Source organism: Hippocampus zosterae, chromosome 18, assembly GCF_025434085.1.
Source record: "Hippocampus zosterae strain Florida chromosome 18, ASM2543408v3, whole genome shotgun sequence".
Lineage (NCBI taxonomy): Eukaryota > Metazoa > Chordata > Actinopteri > Syngnathiformes > Syngnathidae > Hippocampus > Hippocampus zosterae.
Window position 1 is genome coordinate 8585971 of NC_067468.1, and position 17490 is coordinate 8603460.

The 17490-nt window shown below is 42.3% G+C and overlaps 8 protein-coding genes across 15 annotated transcripts in view; 1 reads left to right on the forward strand and 7 right to left on the reverse strand.

Annotated features, from left to right (window-relative positions):
• LOC127590990 (gastrula zinc finger protein xLCGF3.1-like) overlaps positions 1-17490 on the reverse strand; it is a 21371-nt gene continuing 3881 nt past the window's right edge. Inside the window, exons 1-5 of one of the 8 annotated variants that reach the window (XM_052050713.1) lie at positions 3697-4131; positions 3163-3206; positions 2258-3129; positions 466-1921; positions 1-169 (exon numbers count right to left, since the gene is read on the reverse strand). In XM_052050713.1, coding sequence (XP_051906673.1) covers positions 1450-1921; positions 2258-3129; positions 3163-3206; positions 3697-3835 — 1527 coding nt within the window. In that variant the 5' untranslated portion in view covers positions 3836-4131 and the 3' untranslated portion in view covers positions 1-169; positions 466-1449. Of the gene's footprint in view, positions 170-465; positions 1922-2257; positions 3207-3696; positions 4132-17490 lie in introns of those variants that run through there. The other 7 variants (XM_052050714.1, XM_052050715.1, XM_052050717.1 and 4 more) reach the window with 7 other exon arrangements.
• LOC127591010 (zinc finger protein OZF-like) lies at positions 4779-7616 on the forward strand. The gene is made up of 2 exons (XM_052050759.1): positions 4779-5551; positions 6097-7616. Exons 1-2 carry the CDS (start codon positions 5428-5430, stop codon positions 7344-7346), a joined length of 1374 nt encoding a protein of 457 aa, XP_051906719.1. The 5' UTR covers positions 4779-5427; the 3' UTR covers positions 7347-7616.
• LOC127591125 (histone H4) lies at positions 8138-8509 on the reverse strand. Its single transcript, XM_052050969.1, has one exon. The coding sequence runs from the start codon at positions 8448-8450 to the stop codon at positions 8139-8141; it is 312 nt and encodes a 103-aa protein (XP_051906929.1). The 5' UTR covers positions 8451-8509; the 3' UTR covers position 8138.
• LOC127591120 (histone H2A-like) lies at positions 9598-10033 on the reverse strand. The gene has a single exon (XM_052050963.1). It carries the CDS (start codon positions 9998-10000, stop codon positions 9614-9616), a length of 387 nt encoding a protein of 128 aa, XP_051906923.1. The 5' UTR covers positions 10001-10033; the 3' UTR covers positions 9598-9613.
• On the reverse strand, positions 11031-11706 carry LOC127591117 (histone H3-like). The gene has a single exon (XM_052050961.1). It carries the CDS (start codon positions 11698-11700, stop codon positions 11290-11292), a length of 411 nt encoding a protein of 136 aa, XP_051906921.1. The 5' UTR covers positions 11701-11706; the 3' UTR covers positions 11031-11289.
• LOC127591086 (histone H1-like) lies at positions 12222-13384 on the reverse strand. The gene has a single exon (XM_052050910.1). The coding sequence runs from the start codon at positions 13360-13362 to the stop codon at positions 12742-12744; it is 621 nt and encodes a 206-aa protein (XP_051906870.1). The 5' UTR covers positions 13363-13384; the 3' UTR covers positions 12222-12741.
• Positions 15159-15734, reverse strand: LOC127591121 (histone H2B). Its single transcript, XM_052050964.1, has one exon. The coding sequence runs from the start codon at positions 15687-15689 to the stop codon at positions 15315-15317; it is 375 nt and encodes a 124-aa protein (XP_051906924.1). The 5' UTR covers positions 15690-15734; the 3' UTR covers positions 15159-15314.
• LOC127591124 (histone H4) overlaps positions 15889-17490 on the reverse strand; it is an 8013-nt gene continuing 6411 nt past the window's right edge. Inside the window, exon 2 of the mRNA XM_052050968.1 lies at positions 15889-17455. Coding sequence (XP_051906928.1) covers positions 16993-17304 — 312 coding nt within the window. The 5' untranslated portion in view covers positions 17305-17455 and the 3' untranslated portion in view covers positions 15889-16992. The remainder of the gene's footprint in view (positions 17456-17490) is intronic.

Sequence of the window (17490 nt, forward strand, 5' to 3'; positions counted from 1 at the left end):
GAATGGTGTGAAGTGTGGATTCATCAGAAAAATTTCTGCAGTCAGAGAGGGGTTAAAATATGTCATTTATCATGGTTCGATGAAACCAAGGATGAACTTTTTAGCCATAGAGTGTGAACCCCCACTATTCATGGAGGATAGGGACCAGGTCAGCCTGCGTCCAGTATACCTGTAGTGTTGAACCTACTACTGCGGAACTCTCTCGCGGTTCATGTGTAGGCATCATTGCTGGTGACTACACGATGTTCTAGGCACAAGACTGGAGACGTTTCGTATTTTTCTGTGGTCGCTACCACTGAGTCGCTGAACACCCAACGTGCCTCAATGCATCGTCACTGCCAGAAGCGAACTGCTGGGAAGCTCCACCCCCTTTTATTTATATACACCCCATAACACGGTATCCCTCCACACAAAATAGCACCAATCATTAAGCGATAATACCAGTGGCATACATTGTCACCCAACATGTAGATGTATTTAGCATCGCCTTGGCCACTCGGTATTGCTCTCCACCCGATAAATCGAAACATCTGTTTTAGAGTAAAAGTTATATTTACAAGACTTGTAAATTAATAATTCCTCAACTCTTTCCCAAGTGCAAATCAATTTTCTGAGTCGGGTTAGGGTTTCAAAGTCGTTTCGACCTCGAGTTCCACTCGTTTCAAGCGGTCGCCATCTGCTGGCCTGTATGTGAATTGACGTCGGTGACAACTTCTGGCAATCTATAATCAATATCGAGAATTTTTTCGCGAACTAAAATGTTTGTCATCATCCATATTTTTGGGGGTACGGACGTCATGGGGAAAAAAAGCCATTTGAAGAGCTGCACTTTATTCAGAGCCACATCCAGCGACACTTTTTCAACTCACCATAAAGAATCAAAGTTTCATGTTTTAGCACGAGTGCTAATTCTTAACACTTGCCCACAGGACACATTTTTAGAAAATACTGAACGATACAATAGATGAAATTCAAGGAGGTCGACAGAAAACAAGAAAGTAGACTATTTACAATATCTGCCATTGTAATAATTTTTAGCATTAAGAACCCAGGAACCCTTTTCTTCTTTGGAAAATTATGAATTATACATTAAATGACTGCTATAAATTCACTGAACACCAAAATGTATGGGGTTTTTTTTTTCAATTTTAACCCTTTATTCCCTAATTTAGGATTAGGGCGAAATTTGACCCTTTGGGATTTAGGGTATCATTTCGAAAAATCTGAATGACAAAAATCACTGCTGGGGGGGACCACCATTGATCGTTCTTATCCAAAAATCTGTCAGAACTCGCACTAGACATTGTGGTAGTCAATTTCTATTGTTGTTAATGCAGAGAGGTACTGCACAACAGGCAAACGGTTTCTTTCGAGTGTGCGTGATTGCATGTTTTTTAAGATGTAATTTGTGGTGAAATTATGACCACAAACTGAGCAGGGAAACTGTTTCTATCCAGTGTGGCTTCTTGTGTGTTTCTTTAAGTGTTGCCGTTTATAGAATCTTTGACCACAAACTGAACATGGAAAAGGTTTCTCTCCAGTGTGGATCATTGTGTGTACTTTTAAATTACTATTGGTAGAGAACCTTTTATCACAAACTGAACACGCAAACGGTTTTGTTCCCGTGTGTGACACTGCATGTTTTTTTAAGTTGGCCCGCGTCGAGAAATTGTGACCACAAACTGAGCACAGAAACCGTTTCTCTCCAGTGTGTCTTGTTGCATGGTTTTTTAAGCTGCAACGAGTAGAGTAACTTTGCCCACATACTGAGCAGGTGAAAGGTTTCTCACCAGTGTGAGTTCTTTTGTGTGTTTTTAAGCTTCCCCGTTGACTGAATCTTTGACCACAAACTGAACACAGAAAAGGTTTCTCTCCAGTGTGGATCATTGTGTGTACTTTCAAATTACTATTGGTAGAGAACCTTTTACCACAAACTGAACACGCAAACGGTTTTATTCCCGTGTGTGACGCTGCATGTTTTTTTAACTTGGCCCGCGTCAAGAAATTGTGACCACAAACTGAGCAGGGAAACCGTTTCTCTCCAGTGTGTCTTGTTGCATGGTATTTTAAGCTGCGATGAGTAGAGAAACTTTGCCCACATACTGAGCAGGTGAAAGGCTTCTCACCAGTGTGAGTTCTTTTGTGATTTTTTAAGATGTCCCGTCGATTGAATCTTTGACCACAAACTGAACAGGGAAAAGGTTTCTCTCCAGTGTGGATCATTGTATGTAGTTTTAAATTACTATTGGTAGAGAACCTTTTACCACAAACCGAACACGCAAACGGTTTTGTTTCCATGTGTGACACTGCATGTTTTTTTAAGTTGGCCCGCGTCGAGAAATTGTGACCACAAACTGAGCAGGGAAAACGTTTCTCTCCAGTGTGTCTTGTTGCATGTTTTTTTAAGCTGCAACGAGTAGAGAAACTTTGCCCACATACTGAGCAGGTGAAAGGTTTCTCACCAGTGTGAGGTCTTTTGTGTTTTTGAAAGCTTTCCCGTCGACAGAATCTTTGACCACAAGATGAACATGCAAAGGGGTTTTCTCCGGGGTGGATTCTTGCGTGTACTTTTAAGTTGCCCCGTGAAGAGAAACTTTTACCACAAACTGCGCAAGGAAAACGTTTCCCAGTGTGCAAGAGAATATGTTTTTTTAAATTGGACTCGCAGCCAAATGTTTTCCCACATTGAGAACATTTCCAGCCTTTGCTGTCATTGTGACATGTCACATCAGTGTCAGGAGTGTGGGACGTTGTGTCATTGCTATCTGATATGGGAGTGAAGCGGCTGTCTGCTTGTGATCCTCCACGGTGCTCGCAATCACCTTCTGTTTTCATGGGCTGACTTGAGCTGCAGCTTGGAGGTTCTGTCCATTGGTTCACCTCGTATTGACCTTCATCTTCATTTTTAGATGGGACAGCAGTCACTGGCAACTCTGTGAAATCCTCTGAGCTGCAGCTTAGATGTTCTGTCCATCGGTTCACCTCATATTGACCTTCATCTTCGTTTTTCAATGAGACAGCAGTCACTGGCAACTTTGTGAAATCCTCCTCCTCTTTAATGTATGGGAAGTTTTCAAGTTGAAAGGCCTTCAGGTCCTCCACCTCCTTCTCCTCCTTCACTTCAGGGAACTCTGGGTCCTTCTCCTCCTTTACTTCAGGGACCTCTGGCTCCTGCTGTTCAGGCCTATCGTTTCCTTCACTGGCGTCTGCAGGACACAATATACACGTGGTTTGTATGTTGTGGCTTTTATCTTGTGAAATTTTAGTCAAAGATTTAAGTCATCGGGTGGGCCAGACAAAAACACATTTATATTCAAAATAATAATCATGACAAACTAAAGCTCTGTAAAACAAATGCCCTCCAATTCCAGTGCTAATACGGGTACGGATAAAAACATTTTGACCATGTGGTTTAAAACAACACTTTACACGGCCCGCTAAAGTAGTCGGTGTGCCTGCTTTTTGCGATGTGGCCAGTGACAAAACCAGAGTTTGACACTCCTGCTGAGGGAGCCCGTATCACAACAGTTTCAGAACCACTGCTCATTCTAGGTTGGTTATGTATGAATTCATCTCCATGTGAAATACACAGCAAACATTCAAGCATTTTAAATTGGAAATAAAAAAATCGTTAGGTGTGCACCACCAAAATAAAACGATTCTAAATAGTCAGTATTGCCCAAACAGAACACAAACCTGCTTTGTTTACTGCTTGGGGGTGCTTGCAAACAGCATCCAGCAGTTGACGTTGTTGCTCCTTCTCTTCGTACTTCTCGGTTTTTACTGTGCGCATTTTCACACGATACTGACGGCACTTTATATTCGCACTTGACATCTGCCGAGCTAATGTATCGAGAACAAACGCGTCTCTTTTGTTAGCGGCTAGCGAGCTAAGCTAAGATAAGACGCGCAAGCCTGAGAAGCTTCGACGAGCATCTTGAGACGACTTTCACCGGTCACGAAGGTGTAAATATGATGTGTGGTGTCAAAATATTGACTGGTTTGAGCGCGTTCAAGACGTACTTTTTAGCAAAGCGCCTGCAGTTGAGTAGAAGTAAAAAAAGCACGGAAATGTAGCTTCGCAACGTAATATCTACGGCAAGTCCAATTAGACATATTTCACACACGGCGACGTATTATGAAATGGAATAAAATCGAAACCATGCTTTAACCTGCAGATAATACAAAGCGGAAGTAGCAACCGCTACAAAAAATAATTGGACAGCATTGGAGAAGAATCGTCAATTCAGAAAATAAAAGCTTGCCATCCATAAAATGGCTAGAATTGTGCATTTGGGGGTCTTGTACATGATTGTGGTGAACTTGATTTGGAGTGACAGGACGCTATTTCAGACATTTTAACCCATGGATCCTTACAGTATTTAGCAGTCGCGGGTGCAACGTGTTACGTTCATCTCCCCACATCCGATGGTGTGTTATGAAATATGGGCATCCAAACTCAACAAACATGCATCCTCTTTCGGGGAAAACCAATCCTACTCAGGCAGATTCAGAATCGAAACCAATATTTGGTTCACTATTTTGCTGTGATTTCCATCGATGTGTTGATAGAGATAATCGTGCGGAAATTATCCAGTTTGGCTTTGTCAGAAACTTATAAACCATTTGACATCAAGGAGCAGACAGAGCAAAAGCAAATGCCCTTTCGCTGGATGGTATAAACTAAGTTAAAAGACGAACGTTTTGTGATACTCTTATTTTGTAGCACTGCACCGGATGTAGAGAGATGGAGGTGACACGGTTTCAGTTAAACCGCATACGCTACGTAAAAGGAAACTTGGATTTCTTTGTATTCGCCAAATGAATATAAAAATAAACGTGTTGTGTGACATCTGTTTGAGAACATTTTGATTTGTAGGTCTGTATTGTTCATACAAAACCTCATTTTTTGTCCCTCTTATCTTGGAACACACCGATTGGACACAAAGTTCGAAGGAACAGTCCACGCCGTGCCTGTACTTCAAGGATTAAAAGTATGTCGAGTAAACTTGACCAGGTTGTTATAAGCAAAATACGAGTAAGAAGAGTTTGGCTAATGTTCTTCGTTTGTGTTTATTGGTGTGCTAGGGACCGTAAGTTTGTCCAAGTTGTTTCGCCGTAGATTGCACCTTGCTGCGCTACTCTTTGCAGGCTATGTTAATTCCTTTTTTACCGTAGCCACGTGAGTTTCATTAAATAATTCATCCGGGATGTACTGAAACCTCAACACTGAGCGTCCTAAACTACTTTATTGGATGATTGTTACATCTTCGTGTGTGGTTAAAGTCGTCCCTGCGCTCTTTGAAGCTTCTCGGCCCTTTTTAGCTTAGCTTGCTAGCCGCTGACAAAGAAGACGCGTTTGTTATAGATACTTTGGCTCAGCGCAGTTCAAGTGTGAACTAAAAGCGTTGTGATTTTCGTGTGAAAATGTGCGAAAGAAAGACAGTCAAGTACGGAAAGGAGCTTTGTGGAGCACAGCAGCAGAATGGGCGACATCGTCAGCCGCTGGACGCTGTTAGCAAGAAGCCTGGAGTTGTGTTGAACAAAGCAGGTTCGTCACCTGTCTGTCTAGGCAATACTTTTTTGCTATATTTTCTGTATTAGCCTTAAGGCAATCTTCGTGTGTGATGTCACGGTCAGTATAACTTGACATCCCAACTGTGCATCTGATGTTGTCTCCCAGATAACAGATTCACAAATTTGGTGTTCACCAAGGCTTTGATTCTGTCAGAAGGCTGTTAATTTTGTTTTTCCATCCCCGATATGCAATTTACAAGCGAATTTGCAGCTTCACAATGTGTTTAGCCACGTTTGCTGGCCACCCATAGTTTGTAAGCAGTTGGGATGGCCCAAAGTAACGTACACAAAGCATTCCCTTTACCATCAAATTCATGAATGAAATGCGTACTGGCTAACATCTGAAACGTCTTAGAGACCCGACACGGTGGCCTACTGGCCAACATTTCTGTCGGACACGGGATGTATTATTTATTTATTGTTAATCTGGAGTGGGGGGGATACGGGCGCGACAAGTTATCATTATCAATGTTACAAGAGACTGACTTTACCAAACTATGTCTGTCTTGTGTCCCGAAGACATCAGTGAAAAATATCTTGGTCCTGAGTGGCAGGAGCCAGAGTTGCCCGTTGTGAAAAAGGAGGAGTTAGAGCTCCCTCATGTCCAAGAGGAAGAGCAGCCAGAGTGCCCCAAAATAAAAAAAGAGGAAGAACTGCCAGTGTCCGTGAAGGAGGAGGGAGATTTCACAGAGTTTCCAGTGGCTGGTGTCCATTTGATGACTGAAGATGAAGGTCAGTCTGAAGAGAACAAAGGGGCAGAGCCACCAAGCAGCAACTCCAGTCTACAAGTGACAACAGAAATTGATGTCGAGCACTGTGGAGGTTCACAAGCAGACAGCCGGACTGGCGACAAACCTTTTGATTGCTCAGTTTGTGGTAAAAAAATATCTCAGAATGCAAGCTTACACACAAGAACCCAGACTGGTGAGATACCTTTTGCCTGCTCGAATTGTGGAGAAAGACTTTCTTTCAAGGAACTCTTGAAAAACCAAGCAAGAACCCACACTGTTGACAAACCTTTTGCCTGTTCAGTTTGTTCTCAAAGATTTTCCATAAAGTGTAACTTGATTCAACACACAAGAACCCACACTGGTGAGAAACCGTTTGTATGTTCAGTTTGTGGTCGAAGATTTTCTCAAAAGGGAACCTTAACCATACACACAAGAACCCACACTGGTGAGAGACCCTTTGCCTGTTCGATTTGTGGTCAGAGATTTTCTCTGAAAGGTAACTTGGTAACACACAGAAGGACCCACACCGGTGAGAAACTTTTTTCATGCTCGGTTTGTGGCAAAAGGTTTTCTTGGAAGCAAAGTTTAACTTTCCACACTAGAACCCACACTGGTGAGAAACCGTTTGTGTGTTCAGTTTGTGGTCGAAGATTTTCTCGAAAGGGAATCTTGAAACAACACACAAGAACCCACACTGGTGAGAAACCTTTTGCCTGCTCAGTTTGTGGCCATAGTTTTTCCTGTAAGGGACACTTATTAAGACACTCGAGAACCCACACTGGTGAGAAACCTTTTGTGTGTTCCGTTTGTGGTCAAAGGTTTTCTTTAAAGGGTAACTTGATGCAACACACAAGAACCCACACCGGTGAAAAACCTTTTGGATGTTCCGTTTGTGGTCAAAGCTTTTCACTAAAGAAAAACCTGAGACGACACACAAGAACTCACACTGGTGAAAAACCCTTTACCTGCTCAGTTTGCGGTGAAAAATTCACAAGTAAGGATAAAACCAAGAGGCACAAGTGTGTTGGTTATCTGTGAAGCTTTGATAATCGAAATCATCTCATTTTAGCATTTACGTTTAAAAGAGTGTACAGTACAGAACGCACATCATTCTTGTGCACATGAGTTCAGTTGGGCCGCTACCACCGAATGAAACATCGGTGTACTTTTAGTGGATATTGAATATTACATCAACCCGCTAAGGGGCTACAGATTAGCTGGCAGCGACAGTATGTGGCATGTTTGCATGTAAATGCCTATTAATATGTACCATTCTCTGTTAAATAAAATCTTTAAAAATTAAATGTCCATCTTTAATATTGAAGGCAGTGAGAATGATTGATTTGTAATCGATATGTTGTTAATCCATATTGCAAGTACTTTGAAATAACTAATTGAGTAATATGAATTAAAGAGATACAGAATCCAATATGCACATAATGTAAATATCACCGACAGAGGGCGCCATTGATGGCTCAAGGAAAAATTGTAAATTTCCCCAGTGTGGGACGAATAAAGGATATCTTATCTTAAAAATAGTGACATGCATAACGCACTTACTAAACATGGGAAATCGGGCGCATTTCAAATAAGGTAGCGATTGAAAGTGTGGCCATCAAAAATCCAAATATTATGCAAATTTAATAAAATGGACTGTATAAAAAACCCCGAATTTAAAATAAACATTCGTGCTGTTGTTCATTAAATTAAGTCTAAGTGTGACAAGCAATCAAAATTATAATGATATGAAATGTATATTCTCATTAGAAGCCCTTGAGTGGCCCTTAAAAGGACCGTTTTTGTCGTACGATGGAAGGCAGAGTTGAGAATTTAACCGCCAAAGCCGTAGAGGGTACGGCCTTGTCTCTTCAGAGCGTACACAACGTCCATGGCGGTGACAGTCTTCCTCTTAGCATGCTCGGTGTAGGTGACAGCGTCGCGGATGACGTTCTCCAAGAAAACCTTGAGCACGCCACGTGTCTCCTCGTAGATCAGGCCCGAAATTCGCTTAACTCCTCCACGACGAGCGAGGCGACGGATAGCAGGTTTGGTAATGCCCTGGATGTTATCGCGGAGAACTTTGCGATGACGCTTAGCGCCTCCTTTCCCCAGACCTTTTCCTCCCTTACCACGACCTGACATCTTGAAAGTAGTTGACTGACGAGCTGACCTTCAGCGATTATCTCAGCCGCCGCACAGAGGGCGTCCTTATTTCAAGACAACGGACCTGAAGGAGGACAGCCCGGGCATTTTGCTAGGACTGACGTCACTATGGGCAGCCCCTTCCACTTCGCTCAATATTCCACCTCAGTTGCGACAGTATAACACGAATATTGATTTTTTTTTTAACGCCGATTGTCAATTGATCTTTATGAGAGTTCATTGGAAAATGTTGTTCCCGTGACATTTACTTTTCTGTTTTCAAGATTAATGGAAGGCTTTAACCGCAAATAAAGTTGGTCCTTTTTGAACACAGTTTAGGAGAAGCGGGTCGGAAAAAGAACGAATGAATCACACGAAATTCGCCAGTGTAAATACACATGGTATAATTACATTGAACAAACTTGTCATATACAGTGCATTGTTAGACACACGAAAAGGTGAAACAAATAATTTGGGCAGTCACCGTTAAAGATTTCCACCAAAACCAAATTATGTTGACTTTGACGGATCTGTTAGATTCACTACAATGACAGTGCACTTTGAAACTATGTACTTGTTTTAGGGGTCACTTATCAGAATCATCTTTATTGGCCAAGTATGTAGAACACACAAGGAATTTGTCTCCGGTATAACACGCTGCACTAGTATCATCGTAAACAACAAAATCATTGAACCATTGTAGTACCATTTTGTAGTACAAGAGGAGTGACTACGTCAGTGACTGTTTAAGGAGTTAATGGCTAGAGGGAAGAAGCTATTTAAGTCTACTGGATTTGGTGCGCATGGATCTGTAGCGTCTGCCTGAGGGGGGTGGCTGGAAAAGGTGGTGGGCAGGGTGCAGGCTTTGCGAACATCCGAAGATTAAAAAGATCAGTTGTCAGCCTTTTTTGGTGTTTTTTTTAGAATCTATTGTCTCACTCTTTTCTAGTGTAGTTCAAACAAGCATAGCGTGTTCATGTGGACGTTCATTTGAATGGCATCCGTTACTTTATTGGTCCAACAGTTCAAGCCGCTTGCTAATGTTTTTGTGCACCATTATTGCAAATGTGTCCGACTAAAATCAACTCATGTGGAAATGTACTCTTCAAGAAACAAGTGGATGGCTCTTAAAAGAGCCGTTTGGGAGTTAAGATAGCCACAACTTATTTGGTTTTGCCAGCCTTCTCGGTCTTCTTAGGAAGAAGTACAGCCTGGATGTTAGGCAACACGCCGCCCTGTGCGATTGTGACACCGCCGAGAAGTTTGTTGAGCTCCTCGTCATTCCGGACAGCCAACTGCAGGTGGCGGGGGATGATCCTTGTCTTCTTGTTGTCGCGGGCGGCGTTGCCGGCCAACTCCAAGATTTCAGCAGTCAAGTATTCGAGAACGGCCGCCAAGTAGACCGGTGCGCCGGCACCCACACGCTGAGCATAATTGCCTCTGCGTAGAAGTCTGTGGACTCTACCGACTGGAAACTGGAGTCCTGCACGAGAGGACCTAGTCTTAGCCTTTGCCCTGGCCTTGCCGCCGGTTTTGCCACGTCCAGACATGTCAGTAACTTGAGGAAGTGAACAGTTGAGATGTTCTCAATGCGCTGTCGTAGGGGTACTTATACATACAGCTGCTGCTCACTCATTGGACAACCGTTTCCCCGCAGCAGGTTGACCAATCAGCAAAGAGTTGCCATTGCTGTCGCTCTTCTTTGTGTAGGCTTCTTCGTTTTGGCCTGTGTACAACGTGAATCGTCGACATAAGTATTTCTGATATGGTCAGCTGTAAAATAGAAATAATGCGATTTATTCATTCTAAATTTATTTGCAAATTATCGATTAGTCTTAGCTCCTGCTGTCTTGTATATTATAATCGCCATTCCATTAAATCGGTGCTATTTGTCTGTAATGCGCTCAAAATAAACTTGAATTCATTTTCGCAACCTGATTACCTTAACATAGACGTATTGAATTACTCAAAATATGTATTGGTCCATCTGCTGATAAAGTAATATCACCCAAAAATCAATTGAAACGAGATATTTGCGTGAACATTAATTATTAAATAGTCATGTATTTATATACATAATAGTATCCCGCCAAACACTTTGTTTGTGTAAAAATGTGGAAGACCAAGTGTGCCTTAGTGAAAAGATGTTAGCCATTTGAAAGGGCAAAAATAACTTCTGCCTTTAATATAAACTGGATTTATGCGACTCTGGACTATGATGTAGCCTGTGTGACTTTAATGGCTTGCCTGCCGTGGAATATATTTTGTGCGTCTCTTAATTTTGTGAAGCACTTTAATTTTGTGTTGTAATTTGCTTCGCACTTTATATTATGGACTTGCAAAGTGATTTATCTTTCTAGCCAAATTCCTGAAGCAAGTCAAAGCTGATTGTGTTGTCCAAGTTAACCACGGGGGGGAACAGAAGCACTAAGTCATAAAGCTACCGATGAGAGATGAATCAGAATCATCTTTATTGGCCATGTAGAACACACAAAGAATGTCTCCGGTATAACACACTGCATTAGTATCATCGTAAACAAGGACATGACAAACAAGTGTTGAAGGATATTTCGTAAAGTGAACCATAGTACCACCCAGTGACAACTGTGAGACACTGTGCAAAGCATCAAGCAGAGCTAAAGTGATCAGTGGTAGTATACAATACAATGAGTTTGTGCAGAAAATCATCAAACCGTTTCAGAGTGACCAGTAGCAGCATTTGTTGTACAAGATCTCAACAGTGCTGTAAATATTGACATTTGACAATGTAGAGGAATGTTTCACTTAGATGTCATTGTGGTGGCTCTTAAAAGAGCCGTTGTGGTGGTGAAGAGATAGCCTAGGCCCTCTCGCCTCGGATCCTACGGGCCAGTTGAATATCTTTTGGCATGATCGTGACCCGCTTTGCGTGGATAGCGCACAGATTGGTGTCCTCAAACAGACCCACCAAGTAGGCCTCGCTTGACTCTTGCAAGGCCATGACTGCCGAGCTCTGGAAGCGCAGGTCGGTCTTGAAGTCTTGAGCAATCTCCCTAACAAGGCGCTGGAATGGTAGCTTGCGGATGAGCAGCTCGGTGGACTTCTGGTAGCGGCGAATCTCGCGGAGAGCCACAGTACCAGGACGATAGCGGTGAGGCTTCTTGACGCCGCCGGTGGCCGGCGCGCTCTTTCGTGCTGCCTTTGTGGCCAGCTGCTTCCTAGGGGCTTTACCGCCGGTGGATTTGCGAGCGGTCTGTTTCGTTCTTGCCATATTCTTCGCGTGTTGCTATAAGGAAAGGATATCAGCGCTGACTGCGAGCCGCGGATTTTATGCAGGCGAGGGAGCGCCGATTGGTGCGTTAGAGAACAGCCCGCGCGAAATCTGCTTGGCCACTGGACGACGTCAACTTGAATCAAACCAATCAGCATCGAGTACAGCCGACCAGTGGCTATTTGAACAGTGAAATGAAAACGACTTTGCGTTTTTAAACTTTTATTTGAATCGAACACAATTACATGGAAGACATGCGCCCTCATTTATGAATTGATTTGAAATTTCGCCAACAGTAAATGAACATTTTACTCAATATAGTTTGCTACGATGAAGTGCAAAGGGATATTTCATGTTTGTGTATCTACCCAGCCATTATTTTGAGGTTGACCGTATTTTGTGTTCACAAAAGCTGTTGCTTGAAAGCCGAATTCACAAGCGTGTCATGTTCAGTACGATTAAATTTATTATCTGGGTGATTTTGTCATATTAAGAGTGAAACTGATTTCTCAACAAAGGTCTCAAAAATACACTCAATTTTATTTACAGAACACGTTTAAAACAACCACAGGCTGCAAATTTCCCCATTGTGGGACAAATAAAGGATATCTTATCTTATCTTGAATAAAGTAATAATCATAAAAGTAAAACATAGGCATCACAGTTAAGACAATAAACGATTAACCCTAGCAGTGAACACAATAAATTACTAAAACAATGCAGATTCTCGTGCTAATACAGCCAAACTTTCATATTTATATACTTCCAATTATTTTGAGGTGGGAGGAATTTCTAACATGTGTAATAAGTAATTATCATTTGGTACATAAAAACACTTGGAACACGTCTAAAAATAACTTTACACAAATGTTGTGAAAGTCACCTCATGTAACGTGGAACATACCTCCAAATAACTTTCATTTAAAGTTTGTGTGTTCAAATATTTATGTATGAATCGGACGTAAATGATTAGGAGTGCTCTTTATATGAAAGGTGGTGGCTCTTAAAAGAGCCTTTTATGTGACGCTGTGCTGAAACACTTCACTTCTTCTTGGCTGCGGCTTTCTTGACCGTTTTGGGCTTGGAAGCCTTCTTGGCTGCGGCCTTCTTGGCGGCGACCGGCTTCTTAGACGCGGGGGCTTTCTTGGGGGTCCCTGCCTTCTTGGTGCTCTTGACCGGCTTCTTGGCTTTCTTTGGCGACACGGATTTCTTGGCAGTTTTCTTGACGGTGGCCTTGGCTGCGGTAGTTTTGGGCTTCTTGCTCGCTGCAGGCTTCTTGGCAGCTGCAGCTTTCTTGGGTTTGGCCGGAGACTGCTTCGGCTTAGCGGGTGCTTTCGCTTTCGGTGTCTTGGCGTCGGACTTCTTGTTCATCTTAAAGGAGCCGGAAGCGCCGGTGCCCTTGGTCTGAACAAGTAACTCCTTGGCCACCATGTTTCTGATGAGAGTCTTGAGACGAACTTTGTTCTTCTCGAGGTCGTAGCCTTTGCTCACCAGAATTTTCTTGAGGGCGGACATGGAGAGGCCATTGCGCTCTTTGGACGCGCCCACAGCTTCGAGGACGAGTTCAGTGGTGCTGGGTCCCGACGCTTTGGGCTTGGACGCCGTCTTCTTCTTGGTGCTGCTTTTCGCCGGGGCGGCGGGCGCTGGAGCGACTTCTGCCATTTTCTAGGTTGCTTGCTGTCGAACAAACCTGCTGACTGAGTCAGCTCGCTTGAGATACAGTACTTAAGCGTCACATGAGAACCGGAGAGAGTCAAGCCATGAGAACCGTGGAGAGTCAACCAGCCCGTCTGCGGTTATGATGCGTTGACTTGTGTTTTCTGCGCGCGCTTGAAACGCTAAAAAAACTCACACAAAAATACTATTGACATTCAAATTGATTTGAGGTGATAGAAAACATGTACTGCTCCGGATTTAAGTGATTTACAGCTCGCTGGTTTGCTCTAGTTTCTCCGCAGAGGCTCCAAACGGTACCTCTTCGTTGGCGCGAGCGACGAGGCTGGATGATTTTCCTCACTTATTCATCTTCTAAAAGATTGAAAATCGTTCACAGAGCATTGCACATTGTATTACGGATGACAGAACACGTTTTTCCAGGCATCCAAAGGGCAAATTGGCATATGTTGATGATCATAACGGGGCAAATCAACGTTTTTGTGATGGCAGCAAACACACTGAACTGTTTAATGTACTGCTTCCCGCGAGTCCCCCAATAACTGTTAATATTTTGCATGAAAAGAACAATTCAAGTTTTCACCGTACTCTTATTCTGTTCTATTTAATCATATTTAAGTGCAAACGAAAAAAAACATGCATGTTGCTAGAATGGATTGAAGTAGAACTGGAGCAAGGAAGCCACAATGGTTTCTGAATGAATAGCTCAGTATGTGCACATATGTATGTATGTTTTGTAAATAAATTGGTTTTATGTTTGTGGATGTGATCATTTCATAACTATGGCATCCCAGGTGTCTCAATTATCATGCATTGTATTGGATAAAATGCAAATTGTTTCCCTCGGTTATTTTGCTGCGGAAGTTCGATTCTACTACCATATATTATAAAGATAAGAAACCCTTTATTTGTCTCACAATGGAGAAATTCCCAGTTTACAGCAGCAAAATTATGAAAGGGAGAAAGTAGAAGGCAGAAAGTACGGAAATAATAAGTTGGTGTTATTGTAGAGAAAAAAAAATTGTCAAGTTCAGATTGATATCGTTCAAGACGTTTTTGCTCGACACTAATTGCTGTTGTTTCTTGATCATATTTAAATACACATATTTTACAACTCGTTTTAATGCAAGAAACCCCCTTAATGGTTCTAACAAATAAATTCAACTGGGAAAAGCAAAGACATTTTAAAACATGAGTTCAAATAAAAGTGAAACATGCCCCTGTGGTTAATTTTCAATATTTGCCCATGCTTGATTCATTTGGGGTTTTCCACAATTCAGCAAAAATCAATGTTCATCTTTAATACGTCTTAAATGTATTATAGTTTTGGTCGGTTTCAAACTGTTTTAGTGACGTTTGTTCTGTCATTCAGAGTTAAAGTTGTAAACAATAATTACTACTGCTTGTGTGAAATTGTGAGGAACCATACGTGCAATGTGCCTTCAATAGAAAGACAATTATAAACGGTGACAATGGTTGGACAGATTCTGTACCATTTCGAAAGGCAGACATGGACTAGAGAACCTATAAAACTCTGGACTCGTCCCCCGCGGGACATTCTATGAATCATTTTGAGTTACATATTTGTAATTTCGTGTACATTTGCAAACATCGCTTGCACTTTTTACGTGTATTCACACACAAAAACATGACCGCTAATCTACAATACATACGTTCTGCTATTTGTAGAGCACTGTAGTCTATTCTCTACATGTAAAATGTAACAATTTGGTAATTAGTGTGCACAAAAGTAATTGATTGCAAATAAAAAGCCTTCTGCCAGGCAGGGATATACTGTTAATTTAGGGTAAAAACCTAGTGCGTGATAAAAGCTCATCTTCCGTCTTTTATACACACACACTCACACACGAAGTAAAACTCTTTGATGAAGGTGGGTGGCTCTTAAAAGAGCCTTTTGGTTGAGGTGTTGACGAGACAGTTCACTTGGAGCTAGTATACTTGGTTACAGCCTTGGTCCCCTCAGACACGGCGTGCTTGGCCAGCTCACCGGGAAGCAGGAGACGCACGGCGGTCTGGATCTCTCTGGACGTGATGGTCGAGCGCTTGTTGTAGTGAGCCAGGCGGGAAGCCTCGGAAGCGATTCGCTCGAAGATGTCGTTAACGAACGAATTCATGATACTCATAGCCTTGGAGGAGATCCCGGTGTCGGGATGGACCTGCTTCAGTACCTTGTACACGTAGATGGCGTAACTCTCCTTCCTGCCCCTCTTTCGCTTCTTTCCTTGTTTTCCCGCAACCTTGGTGACGGCTTTCTTGGAACCTTTCTTGGGCGCAGACTTGGCAGGTTCAGGCATGTTGACCGAGGCGATCAGACAAAGTCCAGAATAATGAATGTGGGGGGAGGAACAGTCAGAGTTCTTATAGAGACTTATATGCAAATTACACTGCGCCACCGCCACTTTTTGATTGGCTGATAGAATCTCGGACCTGACTGGGAGCCTTCAAGTAAACCAGTAAAGGAGATTCACGATCACGTGGTCAAGTCCTTTTGTTTAATTTTTCCAGCCTACGTTTTAAAAACGACGTAAAGATTTATTCCAAGACACTTTCTTGTTCACCGGGAAGTCATTTAATATGGCAAACCCAAAATGTAAGTACGGCTCCTTAGCCCATACGTCTAACTGCTGCCTACAGTCCATTCCACAGTTCCACATGAGCAAAGAAAAAAACTCGTTTATCTTTCCCTTTCCATCTCTAGATTATATTCAGAACACATCAGCGGAAAAATATTAACTTGAATTCAATCGGATGTGCACGAGGCGCGTTCTATTCAACAAGTTACGAAGATCTAAATTATATTTTCAAATGTGTGAATCAAAGTAAAATGTCGTCAGATATATAGAGTTTGGTTTTAAAATCGTGTTTATTTGCCTCAAGTATAATTAAAGGCGCTGTGCTGTTGTATGGTTATTCCTCTATCATGACGGGATGAAAACATGAAATTACACCATCTGTTGGAAAAACCAAGTGACTGTACGTCCAGCCTTTTGTTAAAGCAAATGTTTTCTTCTACTTCTTAAACGGTCTTATTTTTGCGGTGGTAAAATAAGTTCTGCACTCTTATTTCTATGCATGCTCGAAATAAAACAAAAACATTGTATATACAATTACAGTGATATTGAATATTATAGCCAGTGCATTAAGTTTGCAGTAAAATCGTGTGAACAAACTGAAATATAATGCAAAAATTAATATTCTGCCGGTTAGAAAAATGCCTGTTTTCATCATATAGTGATGTTATTTATCTAAACATTAGAATTGAATAAACAGTTTAGCCTGCCTTTACCATTATTCTACGGTGATCTAATCGGATTTGATTAACAAAATGTCACATTGAAATTGTGCTGCCTGCACGTTTGATATTTGTGTGTAGTATTCGGACAGACAACTGCAATTTGATGTAATGGACGAATATTAATTTTGGAAATCGAAAGAAATCCCAATTCATCAATTTGAGATTCACAATTCTTGCAGATTAATTTTAGATAAAACAAAAATTGTGACGTAAGTGTAACAAATGCACATGGAATGTTTTCCCTTTTTCGAACGCGTAGTGGTCCTTAAAAGGACCGTTTGGTTTTGCTCATGGGTCACGAATTAACCGCCAAAGCCGTAGAGTGTACGTCCTTGTCTCTTCAGAGCGTACACCACATCCATGGCAGTGACGGTCTTCCTTTTGGCATGCTCGGTGTAGGTGACAGCGTCTCGGATGACGTTCTCCAGGAAGACTTTGAGCACGCCTCGGGTCTCCTCGTAGATGAGGCCGGAGATGCGCTTGACTCCGCCGCGACGAGCCAGGCGACGGATAGCGGGCTTGGTGATACCCTGGATATTGTCGCGGAGAACTTTGCGATGACGCTTGGCGCCTCCTTTCCCCAGCCCCTTTCCTCCTTTTCCGCGACCAGACATTTTGCACTAACGGCGGGAGAGTCTTAAGAATGGTGGCGTAACGCCAGTACCTTGTATTTATTGAGAAACTGAGGACGTGTTGGAAGACAGGGGTGGTCCTTTTCTTCCGGTTCTCTTCCAGTGGTCGTGGTTGGGCCTTTATCGCCACCTACTGGAAAATACACGAATAACATTGCCAAATTGAGG

Excerpts from the sequence above, each read along its gene's own strand:
- LOC127591010 (XM_052050759.1), top strand. The coding sequence starts at position 5,428 with ATGTGCGAAAGAAAGACAGTCAAGTACGGAAAGGAGCTTTGTGGAGCA. Across the intron at positions 5,552-6,096 it reads AGTTGTGTTGAACAAAGCAG|ACATCAGTGAAAAATATCTT; the intron begins GTTCGTCACCTG and ends TGTGTCCCGAAG.
- LOC127591125 (XM_052050969.1), bottom strand. The coding sequence starts at position 8,450 with ATGTCAGGTCGTGGTAAGGGAGGAAAAGGTCTGGGGAAAGGAGGCGCT.
- LOC127591120 (XM_052050963.1), bottom strand. The coding sequence starts at position 10,000 with ATGTCTGGACGTGGCAAAACCGGCGGCAAGGCCAGGGCAAAGGCTAAG.
- LOC127591117 (XM_052050961.1), bottom strand. The coding sequence starts at position 11,700 with ATGGCAAGAACGAAACAGACCGCTCGCAAATCCACCGGCGGTAAAGCC.
- LOC127591086 (XM_052050910.1), bottom strand. The coding sequence starts at position 13,362 with ATGGCAGAAGTCGCTCCAGCGCCCGCCGCCCCGGCGAAAAGCAGCACC.
- LOC127591121 (XM_052050964.1), bottom strand. The coding sequence starts at position 15,689 with ATGCCTGAACCTGCCAAGTCTGCGCCCAAGAAAGGTTCCAAGAAAGCC.